The sequence below is a fragment of the Triturus cristatus genome, chromosome 5_1, assembly GCF_964204655.1.
Source record: "Triturus cristatus chromosome 5_1, aTriCri1.1, whole genome shotgun sequence".
Taxonomy (NCBI): Eukaryota; Metazoa; Chordata; class Amphibia; order Caudata; family Salamandridae; genus Triturus; species Triturus cristatus.
Window position 1 is genome coordinate 718,083,791 of NC_140587.1, and position 25,692 is coordinate 718,109,482.

A 25,692-nucleotide genomic window follows, 5' to 3' on the forward strand; every position below is an offset into this window, starting at 1 on the left:
ATTCATGCCATGATGCCAGCCACATTCCATTTCAAAGACAAACAAATATTTGGTTGACATTGACATAACATTGTACAAATTACTGCATAGTGCCAGCGGATAGGCTTTCCGTAAAAGCATGGCTTCTGGTGTTTATTGATGCTCTCGATTTGAGATGTGCACAAGAACCAAAGACACAGCGTGCACACACATAATGGTGCATGAATGATACCATACAACACCTGCCTTACGACTATACTTCCTGCTTGTAACAAACACCAAAATTATGCGAATCGCATAAAGGCAGCAACGAATAGGGGTCTGAAAATGTGTGTTATTGCTGCTTAGTACAATGCTTTGAACTTAATAAGCCCCAGGCACTGGATACAACCAACAAAGTGTCCTCAAACACAGAGGTAAGGATTCAGTGCTCAGCACAGAGAGATGATTGTACAATATTACACACATGTGAGTGAGTAAGAGTGGGTGAGTGAGTTAGAACTAGTGAGAATAAGTGAAAGGCAGAGTGAATAAGTGACAAGTGAGTGAATATGCAAGCGAGAAAGTGTGAATGAGTGCCTTAGAATAAGACTGGTGTCTTAGAGTCTCAGTGAATGAGTGAGTAGGCAAGTGGGCGTGAGTGAGTGAATGCGAGTGGGTGCATATATGGAATGTGGGTCCTTATAAGGAGCAAGGGTATGTTCTAGGGCAGAAGGTTGAGGGTTAAAAGCCAAAGCTTGTTTGGATAAACAGATAAAGGTATTGAACCACAGTAGACTGGATATTGTTGACTGGGTGCAAAAACTGAGTGCATGGCACTCTTCTGCTCTCGGAAAAGACAGAAACATGATATCACCCAAGGTACGAGCATCCCACTACACTCTGTGCCTTCTGGGCTCAGAAAGCATGCGCTATTATTAGCTTATGTAATCAGGTGGGAGTCAATGACTTCTTCCATCACCACATGCCTACGGCGGGAAAAGTTAAGGCCACTGTTGCATTTTTTCTTGAAGAACCACGACCTCAGTGTCATCACTCAAATTGATATAACCTGGCTATTCACACAAAAATCCATTCGTGCACAACAGCCAAACTTCCCAGTATTTCCGGTTATGCTGCATTCTTCTATCTTGTGTAGGACTTTTTCATATTCACTTGCAAGAGAGAGAAACAAATCTATCAGAAAGATGTAAAATGTTATTCTTGTAGCTAAGCAAATGTTTACACAATGAGGGAGATGTTTGACATCACCAGCTTTTAAAAAACGTAAGGAAAAATGGTGCGCTCGAGTGTGACCATGTCACCAATAATGCACCTTAGTGTATTTCAGAAAAGCCATAAGCCAGTTGTTCTACAACACCGCTAACCAAATTTCTCATCCCTGCAGCACTCCTTGACCACTCTCCCATCACCTTAAAAAAATCAGAGTAGTTATGGTGAGTGGTTAGGCCTCGCCTGACCCAGCGCATGCGCTGGTCTGGCGAGACTTTTTGAGAGGGCTCCAAAAAGTGCTACCAGGCCAGCCTAGAGCTACAGTGCGTGTGCGCAGACGCGCGCGCCGCGCTTGACCACGATTACTTTCACTTTCGCGGCCGCACGGCCGCTTTGATGTTTGATCGAGATCACTTTTGCGGCTGCACGGCCGCTTGGCATAGCCAATAGGTCTTGCTTTTGGGACCTTATAAGTATTTAGTTATGCAACTGTTGCATGGCTAAACACTTATAAGGTCCCAAAGGCGAGACCTATTGGCTATGCCAATGCTGGTTTTTGGTTTCCTGTTGGTATTAATGACCATACATCCTGTGAGGCGTCAGAGAATATTTTATAATTAACCCTATGGCCGGCCTGTAGGCTATTCTGGAGAAAGGATTTCACACGATGCATGTTTGTTATATCTGGTCCTCCCCAAACAAAGATGGCTGCCATAGGGGCCACGTGATGCTTGCTCTGTGCTGGCCTCATTTATCAATGAGGTGCATTGCAAGATTCCTCGTGATTTCGCATGATAAACTAGTGTATGTGAGTGGATCCTCAGGTTATACCTCTAAATTTCTCAACTCTCTTATCACATAGTGTAAATTGAGGTTGCGACGGCACACAGCTAAACTCATCTTATTGTCAACAGATTGAAACTGCAAGCCATAGAACATTTTCAGCCCACCAGCTCAGATGGACATCGGATGTGAATTAATAACTCCAGAGTTAGGTGCCCATCTCTTTTGTCTCTTCTTCTATAATCTCTAGAACCACATTTCTCAACCATAACACAGACATGTCCATTCTATTTTGCTGAACAGTATGTGTGTGCTGTTCTAGATAGAGCTGGTGAAAATGTCATGGTAACTGAATCCATAATTCTAATGCCTCACACAAATATTTTTGCATGAGTAAGATTCATTTCAAATATTTAGATTACATTAATAAACATCATTTCATGTTTGCTAAATATTGCCAAATATAACAATGTATACAGGAAAATATGCATAAAAGTTACCCGAAGTGCCAAGAGATGGTTCATTATGTGAAGTACTCTGTCTATGATATCAACCACTCGCTTAGTCAGCAAAACCTTCTTTCCAGCATCCGGAGTATTTGTGTAGTTATGAGTGTTTCTAAAGCATGACTCAACTTGAATATCAATTTATAGGGTAACCTGAGTAAATGTGCTGAACCAGTTGGTCCTGTTTGATGGGCCTTGCTTGATGGGACTTTGAGCATGAAGCCATACGAGGCTCAAGATGTGTCTTGAATTGGGTCTACAAGATATCATTTACTGTAGGCTGCCAGGGTTTTCACCCCTGTGCTGAACGTCAGGAAGTCACCATTGAGTCTACAATGAAGGAGGAGCAGGTTTCATTTAAAATATGTGTGGTGTGATCATTGATAGTGTAGCACTGAATTATCCTACATATAAACAGTGGTTGACCCTAATTCCAGAAGTGGAACCTAGAGCTGGGAACGCCCATCCCACTAAAGGAGTGCAGGATGACCATGTTAAAAGGGCTCTGGTACAGTGTGAATCGTGGACAGTAAAAAAAAAGAGAGTTTCTCTTTGCTACGATTTGTCATGTCTTTACATACCACACTTTTGAGTTTGTTATGCCTCCTACCAACGGAGAACTGACCGTGTGCTTCTATAACATACTAAATATTGCTCCTTGCAGCATTAAATTTGCCATAAACATATGGAAAAGTTATTGATAATATCATAGGGCCATTCAACCGGTCATAAAAATGCTGAAAAAGAGGCATACAATTATGTTTCACCAAGCCTAATGAATTGAGGGTATTATTCTCATTTTATCTATGCATTTATTCTGTGTTGCTTCCAAGCTTCTTTCTGCAACTTCAGCAGAAAAGCTGAACACACCTCATTCTCTGCCCTCAGTTTATAGTGATATTTAAAAAGCTCATCGCTGTAAAGCTTTCCCTCAGAGATGATGAGACAGACAGGCTCACCCAAGGTCAGTGACCTAGAAATGCCAAAAAGGCTTGGTGGAGAAGGTGGAGGAGTTGCATGAAGAGTGGAAGTTCTCGAAAAATTTCTATCCAATTAAATGAATGACCGCCGACCTTCAACATTAATCTTAACCTTAATTTAGCCAATCGCCATCAGTGTTCCACCCAGTTAATTAATTTGCCATTTCTATTTTTTGACCGGTAGAGACCACAATAAGGCACATATAGGCAGGTAACATAAAGTACGTTTTCTGGGTCTAAGAGTATGTGCTTTTCAGGAAAATAAGCAACAGAAGAATTTTTCCTGGTGTTAAATGTTAATACACTAAATATTTGTCCCTCACATACACTGACAAAATAGCTAATCTGCGTTGGCAAGTTTATAATCTGGTAGGGCAGACTCAGCATTTCGTCCTGCTGACTCAGCCTTTTATCCTAATGAGATTAACAAAATGCACATCTTTGACTTGGGTACTAGGAATTCCTGTTATGTACAGCACTTTGCGGGACTAAACTTTATATGAAAACTCTGTACACAGGCAAGTTGTTATTTAAAATAATAGATCTAGGTCTCTGTCCCACCAAAATAAAAAAAAAGAATGGACGACCCTTAATTTTTACATTAATTTTGCTTTTTTCTCAAATGGTTGCGTGTTGCTTTTTTGCCATTTGAGAAGGCCGGATGTCCAGTAGATTTTCTGGGTGACAGCCGCCGTGGGTATTTGTGGGGACAAGACACCAACCGAAATTTCTTCCACTTTAGCGATTATGATTTTGAAACACAGTTAGGGTGAATTTTGAAAAAATATAGGTTTTTCATTGATGGAGTCATGTGTCATGTTAGGTATCCCTGCATGAGTCACCATTCTGTATGCTCAATAGACTACAATTGAGTATCCAGACACCCTGGCTGCTGGTTTGCATGATTTGCTGATGCTGAATCTGCAGACCACTGACTGCCAGCTTCTTGGTTCATGCCACAATATTTGCTCTAAAATAACCTCCCCCATTACTCATGCAATAAGTTGGTGCACAGCAGGACTTGAACATAGCAATTAATGTGACTCTTGGTGAATAATTGTTCTGCGCCCCACCCACCTCTCCCTCCTTCCACTTCCTACTTCAAGGATCAGGTTTCCTCTGTTGTGCAATTGGGTGTGTTTCTAGGTCAGCAACTGAAGCGTGCGTGGGATGCCTACTTGTCCCTAGTCAGAAGCTATGTGCGGACAATCCTTGCTAGGTCCCATTCCTTTCTATCATAGAAGGAACATGTCAAACAATCGAGTGCCACAAGGCATATTCAATACCACATACAACAATTTGTTTGACATTATCTCCCACGCCGATCTGGTTCTGTAGTGGGTTTCAACTAAAGACTACATTTCTGCACTTCATTTGGGAGGGTTTCTCCAGATTTTTCTTGTCTTGCTGCACAGCGCTCTTATGAGTTGCTCCTTTGATCTCTGTTTCTATGTCGTGAGGATTGTGCTCTGTAAGACTTGTTACACAAATACATACAGTCTTATGTGTACACGTCAATGCTGGTCCCAATGCTGGATTGGGAAGACCAACCAACTAGGGACATAGGGAAGGAACAAGATTATATTGCCTTGCGGCAAAAATTGTAATTCTTTGACTGGTTCTTAACCTCTCACTTAGAGGATATGATGTCACCCAATCGCTTCTACTGAGGGTGATTGAAGTACTAGTGACAAAATTGAGACCTCAGTGTTATATACCCGTGTATTGGTAGGGGTAATGTTTCTGCACTGCTGTATCTTGGTCCTATGCCACACTTGAAAAGTGTGTTGTGTATATGTTCAAGTTTTAATGTAAAATATCCTCATACTGAGTGCTTGTTTCAGGTACTTTAGTTTCATGCCCCTGTTTGTTGTAGACATAGAGGAGGGACTTCTGTCAGACTTGACCTCCCGATACATCATCATCCACATACTCTGGCCCATCAGCCTCCTTCTGCTGTACACCCCCAGCCGTCAAAACCTTAAGCACTGTGGGCAGCTGAGTTTCCCTTAGTCTCCCCACCAAAAGGCCTATAATCAACAGTACCCTCTTTTTTGTAAACCTCAGATGAGATCATTATCATTTTTCCTGAAAACCAATTCTTGGGTTTTGGTTAGTGCGATGTCAGGTAAATGCCCCCTTATCAGTTTGAATAATCACGCAAGAAGGCAAATAAGGCCCACATATGTAGGATTCCCTGTGTGCCTTACACTCAGTTTGACAAATCCTGCCCCTATTGGCTTTCTGATGTGGCTTGCACAACATGTGTAAACACATTTTTTAATCATCTGCCTTTCTCTCTCAAATACTCTTGCCTCTAACAGAATGGGCAGAGCACCAGTTAAGTTTTTGGGAAAGAAAGTCACGGGAGAGAATGACTTTCATGATCAAAACGATAAGTTTTAGATGAGGGAATAGATGGAGGGAATCAATGATGTGACAAACACAAAATAAAAAGTGATGCTAACCAGTGAAAGCTCCAACAGTTTCTCTGTCAGGATCTGCCTTCAATGGACTCATGTCATAGTACCAGACTTTTCCTTCTGTTCACTGCTGCTCCTCCTATATCACATTCTGCAGGATCTCAAGATTTTCCCTGCTTTCCCATTGTCTAGATCCTTCAATGTCCACTAATAAACACATTTTCATAGGTCTCCTAAACCCAATAGTTCAAAGAAAGCAAATATTCTAGTGCTGCTTTTTGATTATGAATATATTTTGATGTTTTACTTAGAGTCACAGAAACAACTAAATATTTCTGCTTGTGCCGATTCAAAAAGAGGGGTCCTCGAATAAGGGTTCTCGTGGTCCATGGGGTTTAGATGATCATTGGGAATATTCATTAACAATTACGCTTGAAAATTCATGTCCATTTTGCATATCATTTTTATTACCATAATGTTGGATAACTTGGATTAGGTGATAGGGAGGTTCTATGTTGGGTACTTCACTTGTTTGGATACCGGTTATACCTCTTCCCTCTAATTTGCTTCTTCATAATTGACTCAGTTTGTAAAAACCCAAAGTCGATGCCATCCTCATATTGCTCTGTGTCACCATTCATATGTGTTGGTCGACTTGGCCATAGGGCAATTTACTATTGCCTTAAAGCCTAGATACATATACGCGCTACTTAACACTTGTTAGGCATTGCAACAATAAGGAGCAGAGCAGCCATGGGCATTGCTACTGCTGCTGCAGGACCTCACTGATCTGTGAAGATGAGGCCTTCACTGCCCAAGTCTGTCAAGTCAGCAAATTTCATCAGTATTAACAAACAGACATATACATTTGAAAAGATCAAGTCATTGATTTTTGGGAAGCAAGTCCGACCGAACAATCTTGTCGATACTCTCAGAACACACGTGCATTTAGGGCGTGGTTCGAAAGCCTTGAGGAAGGCTTGTGCACCTGCTCTGACAAGGCCCTCAGTCAGACGATGGAAGCAGCTAGGAGGTGTTTATAGGTGTAATTACAAAGGCAACTCCCTTTTTTGATTTAGATGACCCACTTTCAACAACACTCACCTACATCTCTGCTGGATTATTGAAACCCTTATTAGAAGGATCTCTGAAACATGGATCAAATGATTCACCTACAGCCATTCGAATAGACTTTGGCTGATGTGCTGCTAGACCTCTTGCTCTACATGACCTGGAATATTTTCCTCTAGCTTTATAAACTTCTCTAGCTCATAGTGAATTCCTGTAATACAGTGGTGTTTTGTTGCAGAGAAGGAGTAGTTGGCCTGTTGAGTCGGTCTTTATGCTGCCTGCTTCAAAACCAGATGCTATTTGGTTTGCAAACCAACCTTATATATCCTGGTCCTGGAACTCGCAGCAGCCGTATATTATTTTCATGACTTTTGATCGGACTGGGATTAAAATAGAGTGACAAGTGGCAACCTTAAAGAGGACAGTTTTTGTTGTGTTGGAGCAAAGATTTAACATTTGTCTCTCCACAATGCAATTTTTTTTAATGTGTAAGGGGCTGAACCTAAAAAATACATGATAGTTATTATGGCATACGATACATACTACAAGTCCTGCATGAGCAATACTCTTGTGGGTCAAGATGTAAAGAAGACTTTGTGCCTTTCAAATAATATAATTATTAGTTATTCATTGATTATTAATGTGTCACTGATATTGAGCAGATAAGCCTCTAAAATGTAGAAGGGTCATTGAATTATTTTTGCATAATTTGGCCAAGAAAAGACAAGTAAATAAACGGTGGTAAACAAAGTAAAGTTCAAAATGTTAACTGCTCGAGATAATTTGTGAGTTTTAAACCAGATTTTGTTCCATAGATCAATAGACCAGCATACAATCAAATCCATCTCCCAAGCCAACTTCGTCTTGGATTTTGCACTATCAGAATTATAATTTAGCATCTTATAAACTAAAGAGGTACTTGAATTGGAGGACACAAGTTGAAGTAGCCTTTTATTCCTTTGAGGGAAGTTAACAGTTTGACTTAGTTGTAACAATGCATTAGAGAGAGTATTGTATAATAGAATATATTTTTACCAAATTATTTTGGTACAGAAAATTTCTTTTGGAATTCTATACCAGATTAAACCTTATTATTATTTAATAGATTATATACCCAGCTCTTTCCTTCACCTTTCCAGGATTTCCAATACACCGGCTGATTGTTCATTTGAATAAGGTTGTTTTACCAAATAGAACGTTGGTAGGGTCCTTCCATTATAACCCATCCTTGGTGTCCTCAGTTGCATGGAAGGCAATTGTTATCATCCATTGCACAATCACACTCTAGACTCATCACAAGGAACAGCACTGGGTTTAAATGCCTTTGAATGGATAGAGAAAGACATGGCGACGATGGTCAAGATACACGCAAGGAAAGATGGGAAATATTCCAGCCCACCTCCAATCCTCACAGATGTGTGCAGGTGATGGACATTGGTCTCTAGAGTTCACACTGCAGTTCAAGTGAAGGGTTTCAGTGCAGGAGAGAATCCGATGGTCCAAACTGAAGTGCTTAAGTCCAGTCATTCCGTTCAGTGCATCCGTGCTATATTTGTACCACTTCCAACTTGTAATCTGATTAAAGTACTAGTGTGCATCTGCACTTTCTTAAAACAATGCAACATATCCTACAGGTGTGCAAATGTTTGTGTTTGTTTCTTGTAATTTCGTGAAATTTCATGAGCATTTCTCAAAATTTAATGAAATGCCGCATATTGCAAGTCTTTTTTACGTGAGGGAATATTTTATGTAAAAACGTAAAATTAGTTTTCCTTTTCAAATTTCTTTTAGGATACGGGTGACATCAGCTTCGGTGGCATTCAAATTATCTGACCCAGGAGGTGAGATAATTCACTAATAAAGAACTAAAGCGACTTGAGTAGGATTTTGCTAGGATCATGTGAAAGTAACTTGAATTATTTTAGCTGCAATGCGTAGTTTAAATATTAGATCCTGTTTCAGAGGAGACAGCGTAACACTTTCTTGGGCAAGGCAGAGTGGACAAAGCAGAGCGCCAAAAAGGAGACGATGCATGACAGTGGCAGTAGTTCCGAAGTGAAAGATGCCACAAGGGGATGGGCAAGGAGAAGCGGATGTGGTACTGGACGCCGAGAGGTTCATGGGTAAAAGCGGCTATGTGCTGGCTTCCTCAGGTGCCTGATGCAGGAATTGTGAGAACTTTTTGATATTGTGGTCATGGAGATCGCTCAGTCTTACCTCCCAGTTTCAATGCAATCATTAGTAGTACCTGTACCTTAAGGCTGAATTTGGCACTGAAGTGCCCTTGTGACTTTTTACTCTATCAAATATCTCCTTTGCTGGAAGCAAAGAGTGGCATCTTGTTTTGCTAACTCCAGACTGAGGCATCACGGACCTCAACCAAAGACCAGCCGGTGGGTTGATATTGCCCTAACAGTATCTTTAATGTATTCAATCAGTAAGTATTTTGATTTTTGGAAGCTACTGAATCTGCCTGGAACCTTCTGTGCCATATCTGTAGACTGACTCGGCCATAGGACAGTCCCTGAACACTGAAAGAAGGCTCATTGTATTAAAATGAGCAGGATGGATGAAACACACAGAATGGTCAGGGCTCACTATCCTGGTTTGCGCCATGGTACATCTTTAAGCAGGTGCACCAAGCGCAAACAGGGACAGTGCGCCCTATTACAATGAATGTGCTGCCCCAAAGGCAGCCGCGAACTTGCACTGCCCTTTGGGCAGACCATTCAGTGAAATATAGAGCAGCTGATACAAAGCTGCTTCATGTTTCACAGTGCAGGCGGCTACCCTACTGCACTTTAAAGGGGTTAGAGATCCCCCTGCAGGCGGGTGCCGTGAGTGGCTGTGATTCCAAGGAACCCCCTTTCCCTCCTCCAGGGGGCTGTTCTCAGCAGGCACACTCACAGTGCTCCATCTTTTTGCGGCCATTATCAGTGGGCCTCCTAAGGGCATGTTTGTATCTGTGCATGTACATTAATAGGATTTTAGAAAATGTCTAAAGGAGCCCCGGACCCTTTTTCTTTTCCTTTTTCTACTCTTTATCCACATAAGCCCCTACTCTGAGCTCTCATCTTTATCACTTTATCCATTTGTGGAGCTAAGATTTTTCGATAAAATGTGTAAATAAGAATGTTGTTTGAGACTGGCTTACAACTGATGTAACTAAACTTTCAGAAATGCAATTATGTGTATGTGTCTTAATCGTCTGTTTTTTAAATCTTGTCTGCTTCCCTAACCTCGTAACTGTGGATTGAATCTACGAGATTGTTCTTCTTTTCCATAAAGTGGTTGGAGATCTTTTGATATATTAATTTCTCCTATGCCTCTTGTTGCTTTTTCTGATCTGACCATTGTTTGTCTGTATTATAAGTTCCCCAGTCCTTCGAGTTAATTTTGGGTACCCCGCTGTTCTGTGACTACCCTCTGTAATATGGCATGGGCGCAGAGGCAAAGTGATGCCTCATTTGCATAGGGCATGTTCCCATTCAGTTGAGTGGACGTCCTCTCAGGATAGCTCTTCAGCTTCATATGTTCCAGTGCTATCATTATTGCATTAGGAGCCGCACAAGCGTTTGTGGCCCCTGGTGAATTACCATAGTTGCCCCAGAGCCGGAAAAAGTGGGTTCACACGCCCATAGTGCCCCTGGGGCACCATGTATGATACATGTCCAAGTCTCTTAAATGCAAAATATATATAATGTTTTATAGGCTTAGACAACTCTTTATACAAGGTAATAACCAACGTAATTGTTTCTTAGCACTTAAAAATGGGGTTAATTACCACTCAACCCAGTGGCCCTCAAGGGAATGGGACTTTGATTTATACCTGCAGAGAGTCACAATTATCTCCATCGTGTTACATGCATGCGATTTGAGTAGTGTCTATCAACTGAGCTTTTTTACCATGACGAGAACTTATAAACAGCAGGTTACATCTGGATTTCTGCAATAGCTACATTTTTCCACTAGGTTCACTTACTAAGACTGACAAATATGACCTCTGGAGTACCACATTACTTCCCTGTCGACATATTGACCGCCTGCGCTATTTCACCAGTCTTAGAAGCTAAGATCTTCTGAAGACATGCAAGTCCCGCTACAGGGAATTATAGACCACCGTGCTGTCTTACGATCTGATACACCTAGTCTCCAGGTACAGCAGGTAAAGAGGCTCAGAGGTTTAATATTACTCCTGCGGGCATATCTAGTCAAATTAAAAGCCATAGGTTCACATTTTGCTAGGGTCATCTAATTGTTTTATCCTTAGCAGTTGAATTAGCCATTCTCTCTTTATGAGTAAATTATATCAATGAGGTATATTCTAAAACATAGAAAAGTAGCGTCCATCCACTGTTCTGAAAAGAGCTATTCATCCTCAACCACATTGACTCCCTTGTCCCTCATGCATACCATGCACAGCATCAGACTTCCTCTGCACATCCTCAACCCAGTGGTACCCTGCTTCCCTTTGACCTGTGATGCTGCGATCTTATAGCTTTGCATAAAGGCCCTGTTAAGCACCCCTACATGCTTACTACGAAATGTTATGTGAAACGTTGTAATTTACAAATGTGGCCCACTTCTTCTGGTTTATAGCCCTAGTAAAACATAATAAACTATTCAGTCTTATGTCCGCTCATATCATGTCCGCGACCATTCCGCCTCACATGAGTAGACAGATGCAATAAGGGCAGGAGTTAGGGGCTGGCTGGTGCTTAAGGTTATGGCCACGTTTGCTGATGGGTTGAGCTTCCTTTTCTCTCAGCATTTTGAGGTATGATGTTTGACTGACCTGTCTCTGCACAAGAGGCCTGCTTGTGTACATTCTCCATGCATAATTAAATTACTCAGTGTTTTTAAGTTTAAGACTGAAGCTTATAAAATATTATGTACAAGCAATATCCACATAAATGTTATCGTGTTTATAAAAACATTTGCGCTCATCTAAGTAATTGTGTAAACACATTGAGTAAATATAGAGCCCGTGAAATGCTCTAATTTTATAATATTTTCAAATGGAGGCAAACTTAGTAATGCCAGTTTCCTCATACTGGCCAGCAGTGGACATCAGAGGTGGCTGCTGTGATAAGCTCTTCTAAATAGTTCAATAAGTCATACTTTTCTCTGCTCTCTGATACTTGTAGTCCTTCTTGTTTAACTCATATAAAATGAAAAGATAAAGTTAGGACTGGAGTAACTGATCTGGTCGGGCGAGATATAATTGTAAAACCCGCTCAGCGCTGTGAACCAACTTTATTCTGATCTTGACCAACATTATCTGTGCTTCCAATGTGAGTGCATGCATATAGAAAATATATTCCCCATGTATTGGCTGCACGCCACGAGAAAGCGCTGCCTCACTAAAATTAAGTTATCACTAATGTATGTAGTTTTTAGGCAGGGCTGCTGCTAATTACTCAAGGCCCATTCAAAATGGGTGGGTTCTGTTTTACCTCAGCACACCTATTTATCCTTTCGAAACAAAAATTGGTTTGAATCAAAGTAGGGCTGTAATGACGCTGACCAGATTCTGCCCAGTCCGAGTTTCTAAATGCAGGCCCAAGGTATGGCCTTAAGCTATTTCAGACAAGGTGAAACATTAGTCCTTCTTTACTGTCTTTCAGACAAGTGTTGAAACGTATGTTCCTTCTTTTAATCTTTTGGAACTCTTTTTCATCAAAGACAAGTAACATCAAAGATCACCTGGAAGTCCAATAGAAATGAGGACTTGGTTTTTCTCAAGGACAGCCCATAAAGAGCGTTAAGCACTACTTACGCTTACCAGTAGACATGGCACTCGTGCTCATACAGACACACAAATGTGCACACACCACACCACATTTGCACACTTCCTCTTCATCGGTGTACAAGCCTCTATACGTTTATGTGCCCTGTCACTCACTCAATACCCTTCACCATATAGCAAGGTACAGTGACACATACAAGATCAGAATACAACTCCGGTTGTCACAGCACAACATTGGAACACTACTGACATAGTTCACGTGACAGCCACACACTCTTCCATCTAAGAGGCCCCACTGAGAAGAGTGCTACCTGCTTGAAAATTTGCATTAGCACTTCAACTAAGGTATGTTGCACTCTAAAAATGCATCTGCAAAATAATACAGTGGAATGAGGTAATCTCAAAGCATACCATGCTACTGGAAGGTGTTTCTTTCATTGGTTTATTTTTTTTGCATTCTTCCAACTATCGTTTTACTCTGTACATATTGTGTGACTGCATGCACTATAAAGTTAAGACATTGAAAAGAAAAACACCTGTCATCGGGCAACTTGAGATTATTAGTGGAGAGAGACACAGAGAACATGACACATTTGTTTAGGATCCTTTCATAACTGTAGTTGAAAATATATTTTTTCCTTGAAGCAAAGATAGGTGTAGTCTACTGTAAAATATATATTTCTCTGCTCAACGTAATCCAGCATCCCGGTTGTTATTTCAATAAATCATACAGAAGTCAGATGTTCGATGGATCATACTCAGGTATTGAGACATGCATTAAATTCTGAAGGTGCAGTTCAATTTAAAAATAAAGAACTATCTAAAGAAATGTTACATTTTTTCAAATTCCAAACTTTAGGTCTTTCAATAATTCACCACAGTCCAATATTGGAACGGCGCGTATGTTTTCACGTAGTCTGTGACAACATAAGTTGAGTTGTATTCATATGTTGCACAGTGTTCAAACAAGCCCCTTTAATTAAAAATAGTTTCGCAAGAATGCGGTTATGTGGAGCAGTCCGCCAATCAGGGATAGACCTGGTAATAATAGGCGCATTCATTGGGAGGTTTGGCGTGTTTCTTAGTACAGGTGATAGAAAGTATTTTGATTTGTTAGGCAGATGACTTGATCCAAATTGCAAAAGGGCTGGTATAACAGGATCATAATGGCCATATGGATTCTTTGACTGGCAACCATTTGCCCTGTTGGTATCAATGTGAATCTGCACGCATAATAGTAATTTTCAGTCAATTTGTACACAGATTTTCTCTGAAGTAGCTTTCTGCATGTGGTGTCCATGAGGTAGGACATCAGAGCAAGTGGGTCATGTCAGTTCTCTGCTCTGGTAACAGGGACAGTCCTTCAGTGAATTAGTAAACAAGGGCGTAGCCAAAAGTAGCTCAGCAGAAAGAGATGCCTCATTGATTGCGACACACATAATTTCATACTAGGAAGATAGTTTCATGCAGCAAACATGCCGGAACCGATCTGAATCAACCCATCACTAGTTTCTGCAAAGTCCCTGAATGTATTAATTGTTTGCAAAATATTTTGTTAAGTTTTACCCAAGTAAACACAAAATAGTGAACTGTTTTTCAGCTCACCTGCTGCCAAAGTAAATGGATTTAAATACTGCGCTCAGTTGATATTGAGTAAAACATGCAGATGCTGCTTTATCTCATTAGCCACATCGACGTCTGTGTGGGCCACAGGGAGCATTTTACATGCACATTCCAATAATAACTGCGCAAAAGCCAACACCAACACCATGCCCCCATCAATGAAAACAGATATACTGCTGAGGAGTTTCATCTCGAGAAGAAACACAAAGTGTGGGTGAGGATGTCTTGGATTTTTTTGTACACTTAGTGCTTGCAAGCAAGTTAAGGTTGAAGAGCTTCCTTTTGACACAAGGCACTCTAAAGTCAGATACTAATGGATATAATAAGTCCAGGTTTTGAACTAGTTTTTCTATTTTGGTTGATGTTGATCTCTATTTTGAAACAAATCTGTTGTTTATGCCATTGTGACTTTTGAAACTGTGTGGACTACATGGCTGTGCTGACAGGGATTGAAGCACCTTAGAAAATCAAGCTGCTTCACTGAAACCAGATGATGTCAATAATTATCCATGTTTCTTCTGTAATCCCATGGATCATTATGCGAGCAGCATGTCTATACCACCAGGATCACCAGACAACTCCACGCCTACCTCGCAACCTTTTACAACAGGTTTCCGGATGAGACTCTCAATTTTGATGGGGTATTACCAATAACTTTTATCCAAGTATAACATTGGGTTACCTTTCAGCCTACATCTACATCCTTAGATATATAGAGTTTTAAGTGAGAGAGTGAGTGAGAACTTAGGAATTTCAACATTCACCCAGAGTCGCATCTTGGCACTATGAGAGTCTGATGGACTAATTAGTAATGCCATTTTATTATATACACGGTCTCTGTTGTACTACACTCATTCCCTAGCCTTGACACTATCTAGCACCATGCTGGGAGGATTGCTCAATGAATTGAATGCACATATGCGCAGATCGCGAGTTCACATCCCACTCCCGACTCAGCCTTCTGTCTTCCCGGCCAAAGGTTGATAAATTGAGTGATGTAACATCTGTTATTTATGAACAAGTTGTTAGCATTTTATGTAGACAGTTCAGAGTCATTGTTCCATTGCACCCAGCAGAAAGGCACGTGGTGGGAGAGCAGGAGTGAGAACCCCCTTGCCATGTGTTACCCACCAAAGGCGGGTGAGTTGAGAGGTATGTCCATGCCACTTCTGTTTGTCAAGCCTGGATGCGCCTTTCAGGAAGCATGGAACATAGTATTGCCACTAATGTGTTACAGTTGATCTCATCCATATGAACCAAGGTGACTCTCTTCGGAAGGCCTTAAATATTGAAATGAAGGTTAGAACTGGAGGCTCCTCTCTAGGGTCGCAAGGATCTAAACTCTCCTATGTGATTCAGATGGTAAAGTGCTCTTCTTTTGAAAATGAGTGCTGTGCATCACAGATTCTAAGTTGTTAAAGGGCGTAGGTCAAAATATCCAGCACAAAAAAGTAACCAGAATATCAACTACTAAAATATCATGAACATAAGTATATGCAGCGAAGTACGGATTTACCATTCCCAACTCCACATCTTCGTACCTTGAAGATATATATATATCTATATATATATCTATATATATATCTATATATTCCACCAAAAATGCCCCTGCATTTAGGAACGCACTCCTCCAGCCAGTGATTTTTCCAAACCTTTATTATCAAAAGGAATAGGAACTGCTACTCCGATAATTGCTGTCCTCCTGCCTTACGCGTTTCAGAGCATCGTGCTCTTTCATCAGAGGAACTGTGGGAGCCTGTACTAAGTGTGTTTTCAAATGCCTCTGATGAAAGAGCACGATGCTCTGAAACGCGTAAGGCAGGAGGACAGCAATTATCGGAGTAGCAGTTCCTATTCCTTTTGATAATAAAGGTTTGGAAAAATCACTGGCTGGAGGAGTGCGTTCCTAAATGCAGGGGCATTTTTGGTGGAATATATCTATCTATATATATATATATATATATATATATATATATATATATATATATATATATATATATATATATATGCAATGATCATAGATGTGGTATTACGTAAGTAAACCTATACTTACTTACATATACTTGACTTCACAAAATTGTTATCACAATATTTTAAATTCAATATTCTGCTAATATATTGCAAGGGGCAGTCAATCACAAACTGTCATTCCACATTACAGATGTATATCATAAACATTCGCACATGGCTCAATCAAATGACATCTCACATAACCACAACATCAATTGCATTTCAAAACAGACCAGCATCTGCAGTGAATGCATTTGTATTGTAAGTTTGCTTGCGGTTTTTGCATATATGACATATATTATTGTTCAAATTATATATTATGGGTTATTGATATGTAGCATTAGTTTTCATTTATAAAACCAAACACCATAAAGTGAATTGTCATGTAGTATTTAAATATTAAGCTTCAATATTTCTGAACTCAATTATTTTCATTTTCTTCTCATGGGATGAGTGTAGCTATGCAAATCTATAATTTGCAGGTTACACACACATTTCAGCAGGATTTGAATAACTCGTTGGGGTACTTTCTGCATAATGTGATAAGAAATACCCATTTCTTACACAACAGACAACTATGACAAACAATGTAGAGTGTGCTGACATTGCTCCTACACATACATATAAATTCATAAAAAGTAGCCTACAGACGAGTTTTATAAAAACAAAACGACCTGACTAAAAAGTTTATTGGTGTAAAGAAATATTATAACTGCGAATGAAAGATAACTCCATTTGCAGTTTCTTTCCAAGCGCTCTTATTTTAAACGTGCATTAGGTCGTGGCTCGTTACTCAGGTAACTTTAAAAAACACACAAGCTCTCTTTAGTCCAGAGTGCGCGCGAACAGTCAGTTTATTGCTGTGCATGCAGATGCGGTATCTTGCAAAGAAATAAAGCAATAAAGTCTCTTTACAGCCACCACACACTGCAGACGGTTTTACAGTTCCGTGAGTGTCGCATCGTACCTCTTCCAGACCAAAGGGCACCTAGAAGCCGATCTGACCTTTGGTGACCTCCAGCCACAGCTTTCCAATCCCCCACGCTGAAACATAGTACCTTTTCAAAGCGTTTCTTGGGGTCAATATTCTTTTCTGCGGCTAAAGGAAAGCATTTGGTGGCCCTATGTACATATTATCTGTTCGTGTTCTTATGTTAACGATATTCGAAAGATTTAATTTCCTGTTAGCCAGAGACAAAATGTGTTTCTGACGTGGAGTCATAAAATAATTAATTACAAAATCACATTACTGAAGAGGTGAACATTTCTAGCCCAAAACAAATTTCTGAACGAAAATTTGCTTTGTAAACAACTGGCAACTCTTTAGAGTAAACGTGGAAAAAGTGCCATCAATAAACGACATGGTGTAGGTATTCTTGTCTGTCTGCTTGGGGGTTAGGGACACGACTTTTCTTTCAATAACTAAGTTAGGTAAGGCAAAAACTTTTACTGTAAACATATAAAATGATATTAAAACAGAAATATAGCTTTTCAATCGGGCATCAGTCAATGATCGATCAACGTGTGGTCTACCACCCTATGCCGTCTTTCAAGGCTACTCTGAAATCACACCTGACTGTCGGTGAACGTCCTCGTGACGTCCCACCTCCATCATCCGCACACTCCCATGCACCCTGGCCTTCTCTTCCCCTCTAGCCTCTGTTCCCTTGAAACAACTTGTTTTGGTTACTTCTAACACTTCACATATCGTGTCAATCGCCTACACCTGCCTGTTACCTCACAACACGTCCTCGCTGTGGCTACGTTCCCAGAGCTACTATGGGAAGCCTGCTCAGTCAAATACACTTCAAACTATAAACGTTTCAGTTCGAAAAAGTAACGTGTTAGCAAAGCACAAGCAATAGAAAGATGCGTCCATGCTACTTACCAACACAATGAAGCAAGCAGCAGCTATCCTGAAAGGGAACACGTCCATGGTGTCTGCCGTCTGTGGGCGCCGTGCCTGTCTGTGGTGTTTGGCAGCTCCTCTAACTGTTCCCTCGGCCCTCGGCTTGGCATCTGAGGTGAAGAAGCGAGGCGCAGCGGGCGCTCTGACTGACACCTGGGTTTCACGGGCGTTGCCCCCTGGAGTGATGCATCAGTGAGGATGCTGCGCGCAGGACTCAGCGTCTCCACCCAGGCCTCTTGGGCTGGTCTCTCACGAAACGCCTGGCACCATCATCACAGCTCCGAGCTAAGGCTTGGGGACACGCCTAGAATTCTTATTGCAATGAAACTGCCGTCTCGAGACGCCGTGCGCGCTGGTGGCAAGCCTATTTGGGATGGCACCAAGGGTAATTATGAGTTACTCATGCATGGGAATTCATTTTGATGCTGGCACCTGAGTGCCGTGAGGTGAACTACATTCCTCCTGCATAGCCTCTGTTTACCTGAAGAAGGAAAACGTGCCAGAGAAGACCACGACGGAGTAATGTTGAAAGGAAGTGTACGTTCACGCGAATGAGAGTGGGTGGAGCCACAGGGCAGGTTGATGAGTGGACCTGAGGTGGCTGGCAACCCATTTACGAAAGGAGTGCGTGCCCTTCTCGCGCTGGCAAATCGTAATATATGCAAGGCAGTTTGGCCTGATGCAGAGGTCAAAGAGGGCAGAGGAACAGGGGGTAACTGCGTTTCCATATTTCACCAATTTGATCAAAACAGTTTCCATACTTTTCATTTTTAAATACAACAATTCCTGAATGGTTGAGTTGCCACAGCTAGAAATGCAGGCATAAGGGTCTCCTTTACTGTGAAGCCGGCCCGGCTCCAGGAAATTTTATTTGGGTGTGCCATGCATGCATTCCGGTGGGACACTGTGGGCCTGATTTGTCACATAAAATGTCGAGCCAGGACTGCTTCAGGGCCCTCGTTTATCTCTCCTTAGTCTTACGAGGGCCCAGTAAAATACATTCTTTTCTTTCCAAATCTCTTTCTAAATGTTATCACTCTCAAAAAGTGTTTTTATCCATGTAATGTCCCTTTGATGGGAAGAGGAGGTTTCTGAGGTGGGAGTATCAGGCAAGTGACGCTGTTCGGGCTCTCCCTCATGACCTCCGCCTCGGATTCCCTCACTGCCACCCTCCACCAGCGCCCCTCATCTCTCCGTAGCACCTCTATTGACCTCCGCCTCGGATTCCCTCACTGTCACCCTCCACCAGTGCCCCTCATCTCTCCGTAGCACCTCTATTGACCTCCGCCTCGGATTCCCTCACTGTCACCCTCCACCAGCACCCCTCATCTCTCTGTAGACCCCCATTTCCCTCCTTCCCGAACTCCCTCACTATCACCCTCCTCCAGTGCCCCTCATCTCTCCATAGGCCCTCCCCCTCAGGACCTCCTCCTCAGACTCCTTCACTACCACCTTCCTCCAGTGACCCTCATCTCTCCGTAGCCCCTCCCCGTCATGACCTCCTACTCGGATTCCCTCACTGCCACCCTCTACCAGCGCCCCTCATATCTCCGTAGCACCCCTATTGACCTCCACCTCGGATTCCCTCACTGTCACCCTCCACCAACGCCCCTCATCTCTCCGTAGCACCTCTATTGACCTCCACCTCGGATTCTCTCACTGTCACCCTCCACCAGCACCCCTCATCTCTCTGTAGCCCCCCCATTTACCTCCTTCCCAAACTCCCTCACTATCACCCTCCTCCAGTGCCCCTCATCTCTCCATAGGCCCTCCCCCTCAGGACCTCCTCCTCAGACTCCCTCACTACTACCTTCCTCCAGTGACCCTCATCTCTCTGTAGCCCCTCCCCGTCATGACCTCCTACTCCGATTCCCTCACTGCCACCCTCCACCAGCGCCCCTCATCTCTCCGTAGCCCCTCCCCGTCATGACCTCCTACTCTGATTCCCTCACTGCCACCCTCCACCAGCGCCCCTCATCTCTCCGTAGCCACTCTCTCATATGCATTTTATTTGTTGTATAGCGCTATTTCAGTGTAGGGTGCCACAGTACTTTACATCACGCACACATTATACAGAGACAATCAATCATGCAAGTATGTAAATCAATCTACAGGAAATGTCACATAAGCCAACGAGGATCACACGGTGTAGGAATCAAGGTGGGGAAAAGAACCTACGTGAATTTTTAGTATGGTTGAATCTCACAGATGTTAACTTAAAATTTACAGCTAATATCAGCACAGAAAAAGTTGAATTTTTAGACATCCTTATAAGACACAATTCCGGTATATTGGAAGTGGACTTGTTTGTCAAATCAACAGCCAGGAACACATTGCTACATTTCAATAGTAACCACCCACGATGTCAGAAGCAAAGTATCCCTTTCTCTCAGTTCTTGAGAGCAAGGGGTAATTGTACTAATATTTCAGAATTGAATATTCAGGCAGTCGCCATGAAATAGAAATTTCTTGCCAGAGGCTACCCTCACCGTCTGGTGAAGGAGTCATACAAAAGAGCACGATTCTTTGACAGAGACCATCTTTTTACTGCAAACCAAACTCATACAGATCCAAAATTAGTATGCATTACGAAACACTCAACCTTAAACTCTAAAGTCAAACAGTTCATAAATTCGAATTGGCACCTCCTAAATAGTAATCCTGATCAAAAAAAGAAGATCGCAAAGCCACTATTTGCGCATCGCCGCAACAAAAATATTAAAGACATGATAGTGCATTCCAGATTTGTTTCCAAAACAGTAGCACCTCCCTTTGTACAAAAAACTATTGATGGTAGCACACCCATTAAAGGAACAATAAGATGTTCCTCATGTATATCATGTAATAATTTATTAGAAGGTGAAAGCATGGCTTTGAATGGCTTTAACATAAAAGCACAAGAACTATGGAATTGTAAAACCCAGAATGTTATTTATCTCCTTCTGTGCCCGTGCAATTTAGGCTACGTGGGCGAGACATCTAGAGCAATTCAAACCAGATTAACAGAACATCGGTCAGCCATTAGAACAGCTAAAATCATGGCCCCTTTAGTTAAACGTTACACAGAGTTCAACCACAAGCCAGATGACATCCGTTGGCGAATACTAGAAAAAATTAAAACATCAGATGAGAAAGGTGGATTACAAATCCGTAAAAAGAGAGAAGTCTATTGGATTTTCTCATTAAATACTTTTAAATGTGGTTTGAACAATGATTTACCCTGGGAAAATGCGATTATTTGAACACCATTCGTTCAAATAAACCACATTGTGTTATAGTTTGCTGCCATTACCTGCAATACATATAGAAAGTATTCCCAAAATAATATATACTTAGTTGTCATTTTTCTAAAAAAACACACAGGAACAATGGTCTTTAGGTAGCTACCAGGAGAAAGCAAAGTTACTGAAAATATTTCTCTTTGCAGTAAAGTATGGAAACATTATTTTACTGCAATGTCGTTTTTGACCTATTGTTTTTTTATATATCATGTTCCAATAAATTTGTTTTTTAATCAATTATATAAGTTATAGAGAAATAGAAATAATGTGCGTCAGTATGCACCCCACATTATTTTCGTATCACTGTAGGATACGTGAAGGTCTAGTTGTTAATTTGAGCATCAAGAAAAAAGATGGACTACACATTTTAGCGGCACGCGCTTAAGTATACGTAAGGTCATGTGTGTGCTCTATGCAGAGTATGTGACCTACGAAGCCTATCAGATTTCCCCATTTAAACAGGCTAACATAGTACTTCCGGGTCTACTGAGCGACATCCAAGCCAGCGCGGACCCAAGATTTATTCATACCAGAAGCTCAAATTTGAAAGGTATGTACTGCTCAGTTACAATATAAGGAAGCTATTAGTCCCAATATGAACACATTATTTAGTTGTCCTCTTTGTTTTTGTATTAGACTCACAATTTTGCTGTGTTTATACGTCGCTATATTCATGCTCACCTCATTTTAGAAGGTAAGCTCCCAAGTAACACTCTTTAACCATTAAGCTTAGTAATCGCTTATTTTTAAGTAAAATAGAACGCTGAGGTTATTTTTCATACTCTGTTAATAGGGCTATCGACACACCTCCACAAAGATTCGTGGACAACCTTAGTTTTATATATTACTCGCCTGCTAAAATCTAGGTAAGAATCGTCGTAATATGACACATATAGATTTGATTTAATAAACACAAATGACTATATGTTTAGATGTTCACAATTAGTATATATCGATAATAAAAATGGTAATCCACATGACCATTACGTCAATTTTTATTTACGACGTTCACAATTTATTATAAGTTAGATTAACACCTGATTCAGTCAGGAATAGAAATAGATATCTTTGTCTATACATATAGACACCCTTTTCCCACCTCTTAAATACGAAAAAACATAGATGTTTCTTTATTTTTACTACAGAACCCTTTCTCATCTCTCATCGTCTGTGGTCTGTATAGATACTCTGAGACCACATAGATATTTAATTTTGTCTTCATATCGTGTAAGTTCATTACATCCTTTGCTTATAGATTTTATTTAAATAAAGAAACCTGAAAGAGAAGTTTCTTCCTTCGGTACCTCTATCGGCGACAACACAATCTTCAGCCATCAGTAGGTTATTTTTATTAAAACATAGTAATCTTTCTAAGATGACAAAGCAAGATTTAAATAGCAACTCATATTTGATCTAATGTTATATTCATAATTTTCAGAGTGAGACCTCCTATATCCTGGGGTTCCTTTACATTAAAAAAGATTAATATATCACACATTTCATTGACAAGTAGGCTAAAGATGTAACATTTAAAATATATATCTTTTTATCAACACACAGGTGGCTCAGCGATATATATATATAAATAAAACATTGGGAATTTGGTCTATTCTACTATATCTTCATTTCCCTTTATCTTTTCCATATGCTTTTTCTTCTATTTGTGAATTTAATGTAAATTTTGTTGACTGTAACATCTATATGGATGTTTACTAGTCAATAGCAGACTGTAGCATAGTTGTTTGTTATGATGAAAAAACTGTTTGAAGAATTACAAGAATGAGTTCTAAATGCCTTTTTAATCATTTTTAGGTTTATTGGTGGCAACTCCTGACGAAGGCACTTATAGTGCTGAAACGCGCGTCGAAGAATTAATCTCTGCCACTTATTGTGGTTTTTATATTAGAATATAATTTTTTAATAATAGAAAGAAATGTTATACAGATTTATCATTGTTGTTGGACCCGGCCTCGTAGAATGGCCCTCCGTGCCCCCGCACCACCGAAACCTGGTACATACAGCCCAAGCCCCCGGCCCCGCCGAACCTCCCCACCAGGACACACGCACTGACCCGGACATCCCCGTCCCTGGCCTCTCCCCTTTCGGCCACCCCGGGCCCGCGTGCCCACTTCATGCACCAAGATGGCCGCCCGGCCCCAGCGCGACCCGGGCATAGAGGCGCCACTCCGGCTGGAGGACATCCCGCTTCCAGGGGATGAGAGAGGGAGGAGCAGTTTCTATCGCACCTCTGAACTCCCCCGGGACGATGGGTTTCGATCGGCCCTCCAGCCTCCCTGAGGGCTGGCTCCACGCCTGCTGGGTGTCTGGGACTCCTCCCGACCCGGCCCTGAAAGAATCAAAAGACTATAGCAGGAAATCCCGACAAGCGACCCCCAGGTGACAAGACCCCTGCCTGCACAGACTCCGGACATCAAAGAGGGGTCGAACTATAACAAGGGGTGCTCTGGGGCTGTCCGGCAGATTCGACGCTGGAACAACGAGAGCCCTGCTGAGTGACTCGCGGCTCCCTGAAGATCGTAAGACCTCCGAACTTGTACCTAAGCCCTGCTGAGTGACTCGCGGCTCCCTGAAGATCGTAAGACCTCCGAACTTGTACCTGAGCCCTGCTGAGCGACTCGCGGCTCCCTGAAGATCGTAAGACCTCCGAACTTGTACCTGAGCCCTGCTGAGTGACTCGCGGCTCCCTGAAGATCGTAAGACCTCCGAACTTGTACCTGAGCCCTGCTGAGTGACTCGCGGCTCCCTGAAGATCGTAAGACCTCCGAACTTGTACCTGAGCCCGCTGAGTGACTCGCGGCTTCCACAGACTCCACCGGTCCCGCCGGACCCCACGACAACCAGCCTACCCCCCAGCTCGAGGATTGTGAGCTGTGCGCCGGGTACGTCCCTCCTTTGAACCGTTACCAGAGACAGTCCCGCTACCCCCTACCTTTCCGAGACTCTTGAGCCCGTGCTCACCTTGTACATATTTGCAGTGATACCTGTTTGATAAAACTTGTTCTGAGAATACCCAGTGTGGTCCCTCTGTGTCGTGTGGTGCCAGAAGTACGATCCTAGTTGCGAGAGTCCTCCCCCTGGGGAATCTCCCGCCAGTGCCCGGCTACGATACTTTGAGGGTGGGTCTCAGGGTAGTCAGGACCCCTTTCCGGGCTCCTCTGAGGTCGCCGTCTAACATTGGTGGCAAGCGACGGGATTCGGGCCCATCACCTAGAGATCGTACAGTAAACGACGGACGCACGACCAACAAAGATGGCAGAAGGAAGCGCCACGAGCTCCGCAGAAACCAACGCCAACAGAGTGTTCCAGGTAGAGCATCTGGAAGAATACACACACAAAGAGCTAAAACAATTTTGCAAAGAACTTAAAATCGCTACCACTGGCCTCAACACTAAGGAAGACTTGCAGAAAGCACTGAAAACTTGGGTGGAGACCGGGGCCTCCCGCCCGGAAGGCACGGGGGAGCGCCCCGACGAAGCCGAACCCCCCCAAAGTGAAAGCAGTAGCAATCAGGTGCGAGGCATCGTACCAGACGGGGGCCTATCCCCGGAAGAGCTCGCGGACAGAGAGAGAAGCCGCAGTCATGAACTCGAGTTAGCCAAACTCAAAATCGAGGGCGAATTGAAGTTAGCGGAGAAGAAGCTAGCAGTAGAGCAAATGCGTGTACAAGGCGAACTGGAAGAAAAGAAGCTCCAATGGGAGCACGAAGGAAGAAAGCTCCAACTGGAGCACGAACGGAGCTTAAAGGAACTCGAGCTCAAGGCCCGAAATGAGGACGGGAGGCCCTCGGGGAACCGAGAGACGGCCCCCCCAGCGGAACAGAAGGTCCACATCCCCAAGGATGTGGTCAAAGAATATTATAAAAACGATGACATTCAGCAATGGTTTCGGGCCTACGAGGTCGCCATGACCTCCCATCGGATTCCACAGAAGGACTGGGGGGCAGGGTTGTGGGGACGGTTTCTGAGCGAAGGAAGGGACACCCTGCTCGACCTACCCCTCTCCCTGCAGACCTCCTACAGCCACATGAAAGAGGCTCTCCTCACAAGATACGGCCTCACCCCAGAAATGTACCGCCAACGGTTCCGGGACTGCAGGAAGATCCCGGGCACCACCTGGGTGGAGTATGTAAACTTTTTTAGTCGGGC

The 25,692-nt window shown here is 42.4% G+C and overlaps 1 protein-coding gene across 1 annotated transcript in view; it reads right to left on the bottom strand.

The window, feature by feature from the left end:
• Positions 1 to 18,565, bottom strand: part of DSG4 (desmoglein 4) — a 109,979-nt gene extending 91,414 nt beyond the window's left edge. The window contains exon 1 of the mRNA XM_085605710.1: positions 18,225 to 18,565. Within this exon, the coding sequence (XP_085461836.1) occupies positions 18,225 to 18,272 (48 nt within the window). The 5' untranslated portion in view covers positions 18,273 to 18,565. The remainder of the gene's footprint in view (positions 1 to 18,224) is intronic.
• Positions 18,566 to 25,692: the final 7,127 nt, after the last annotated feature.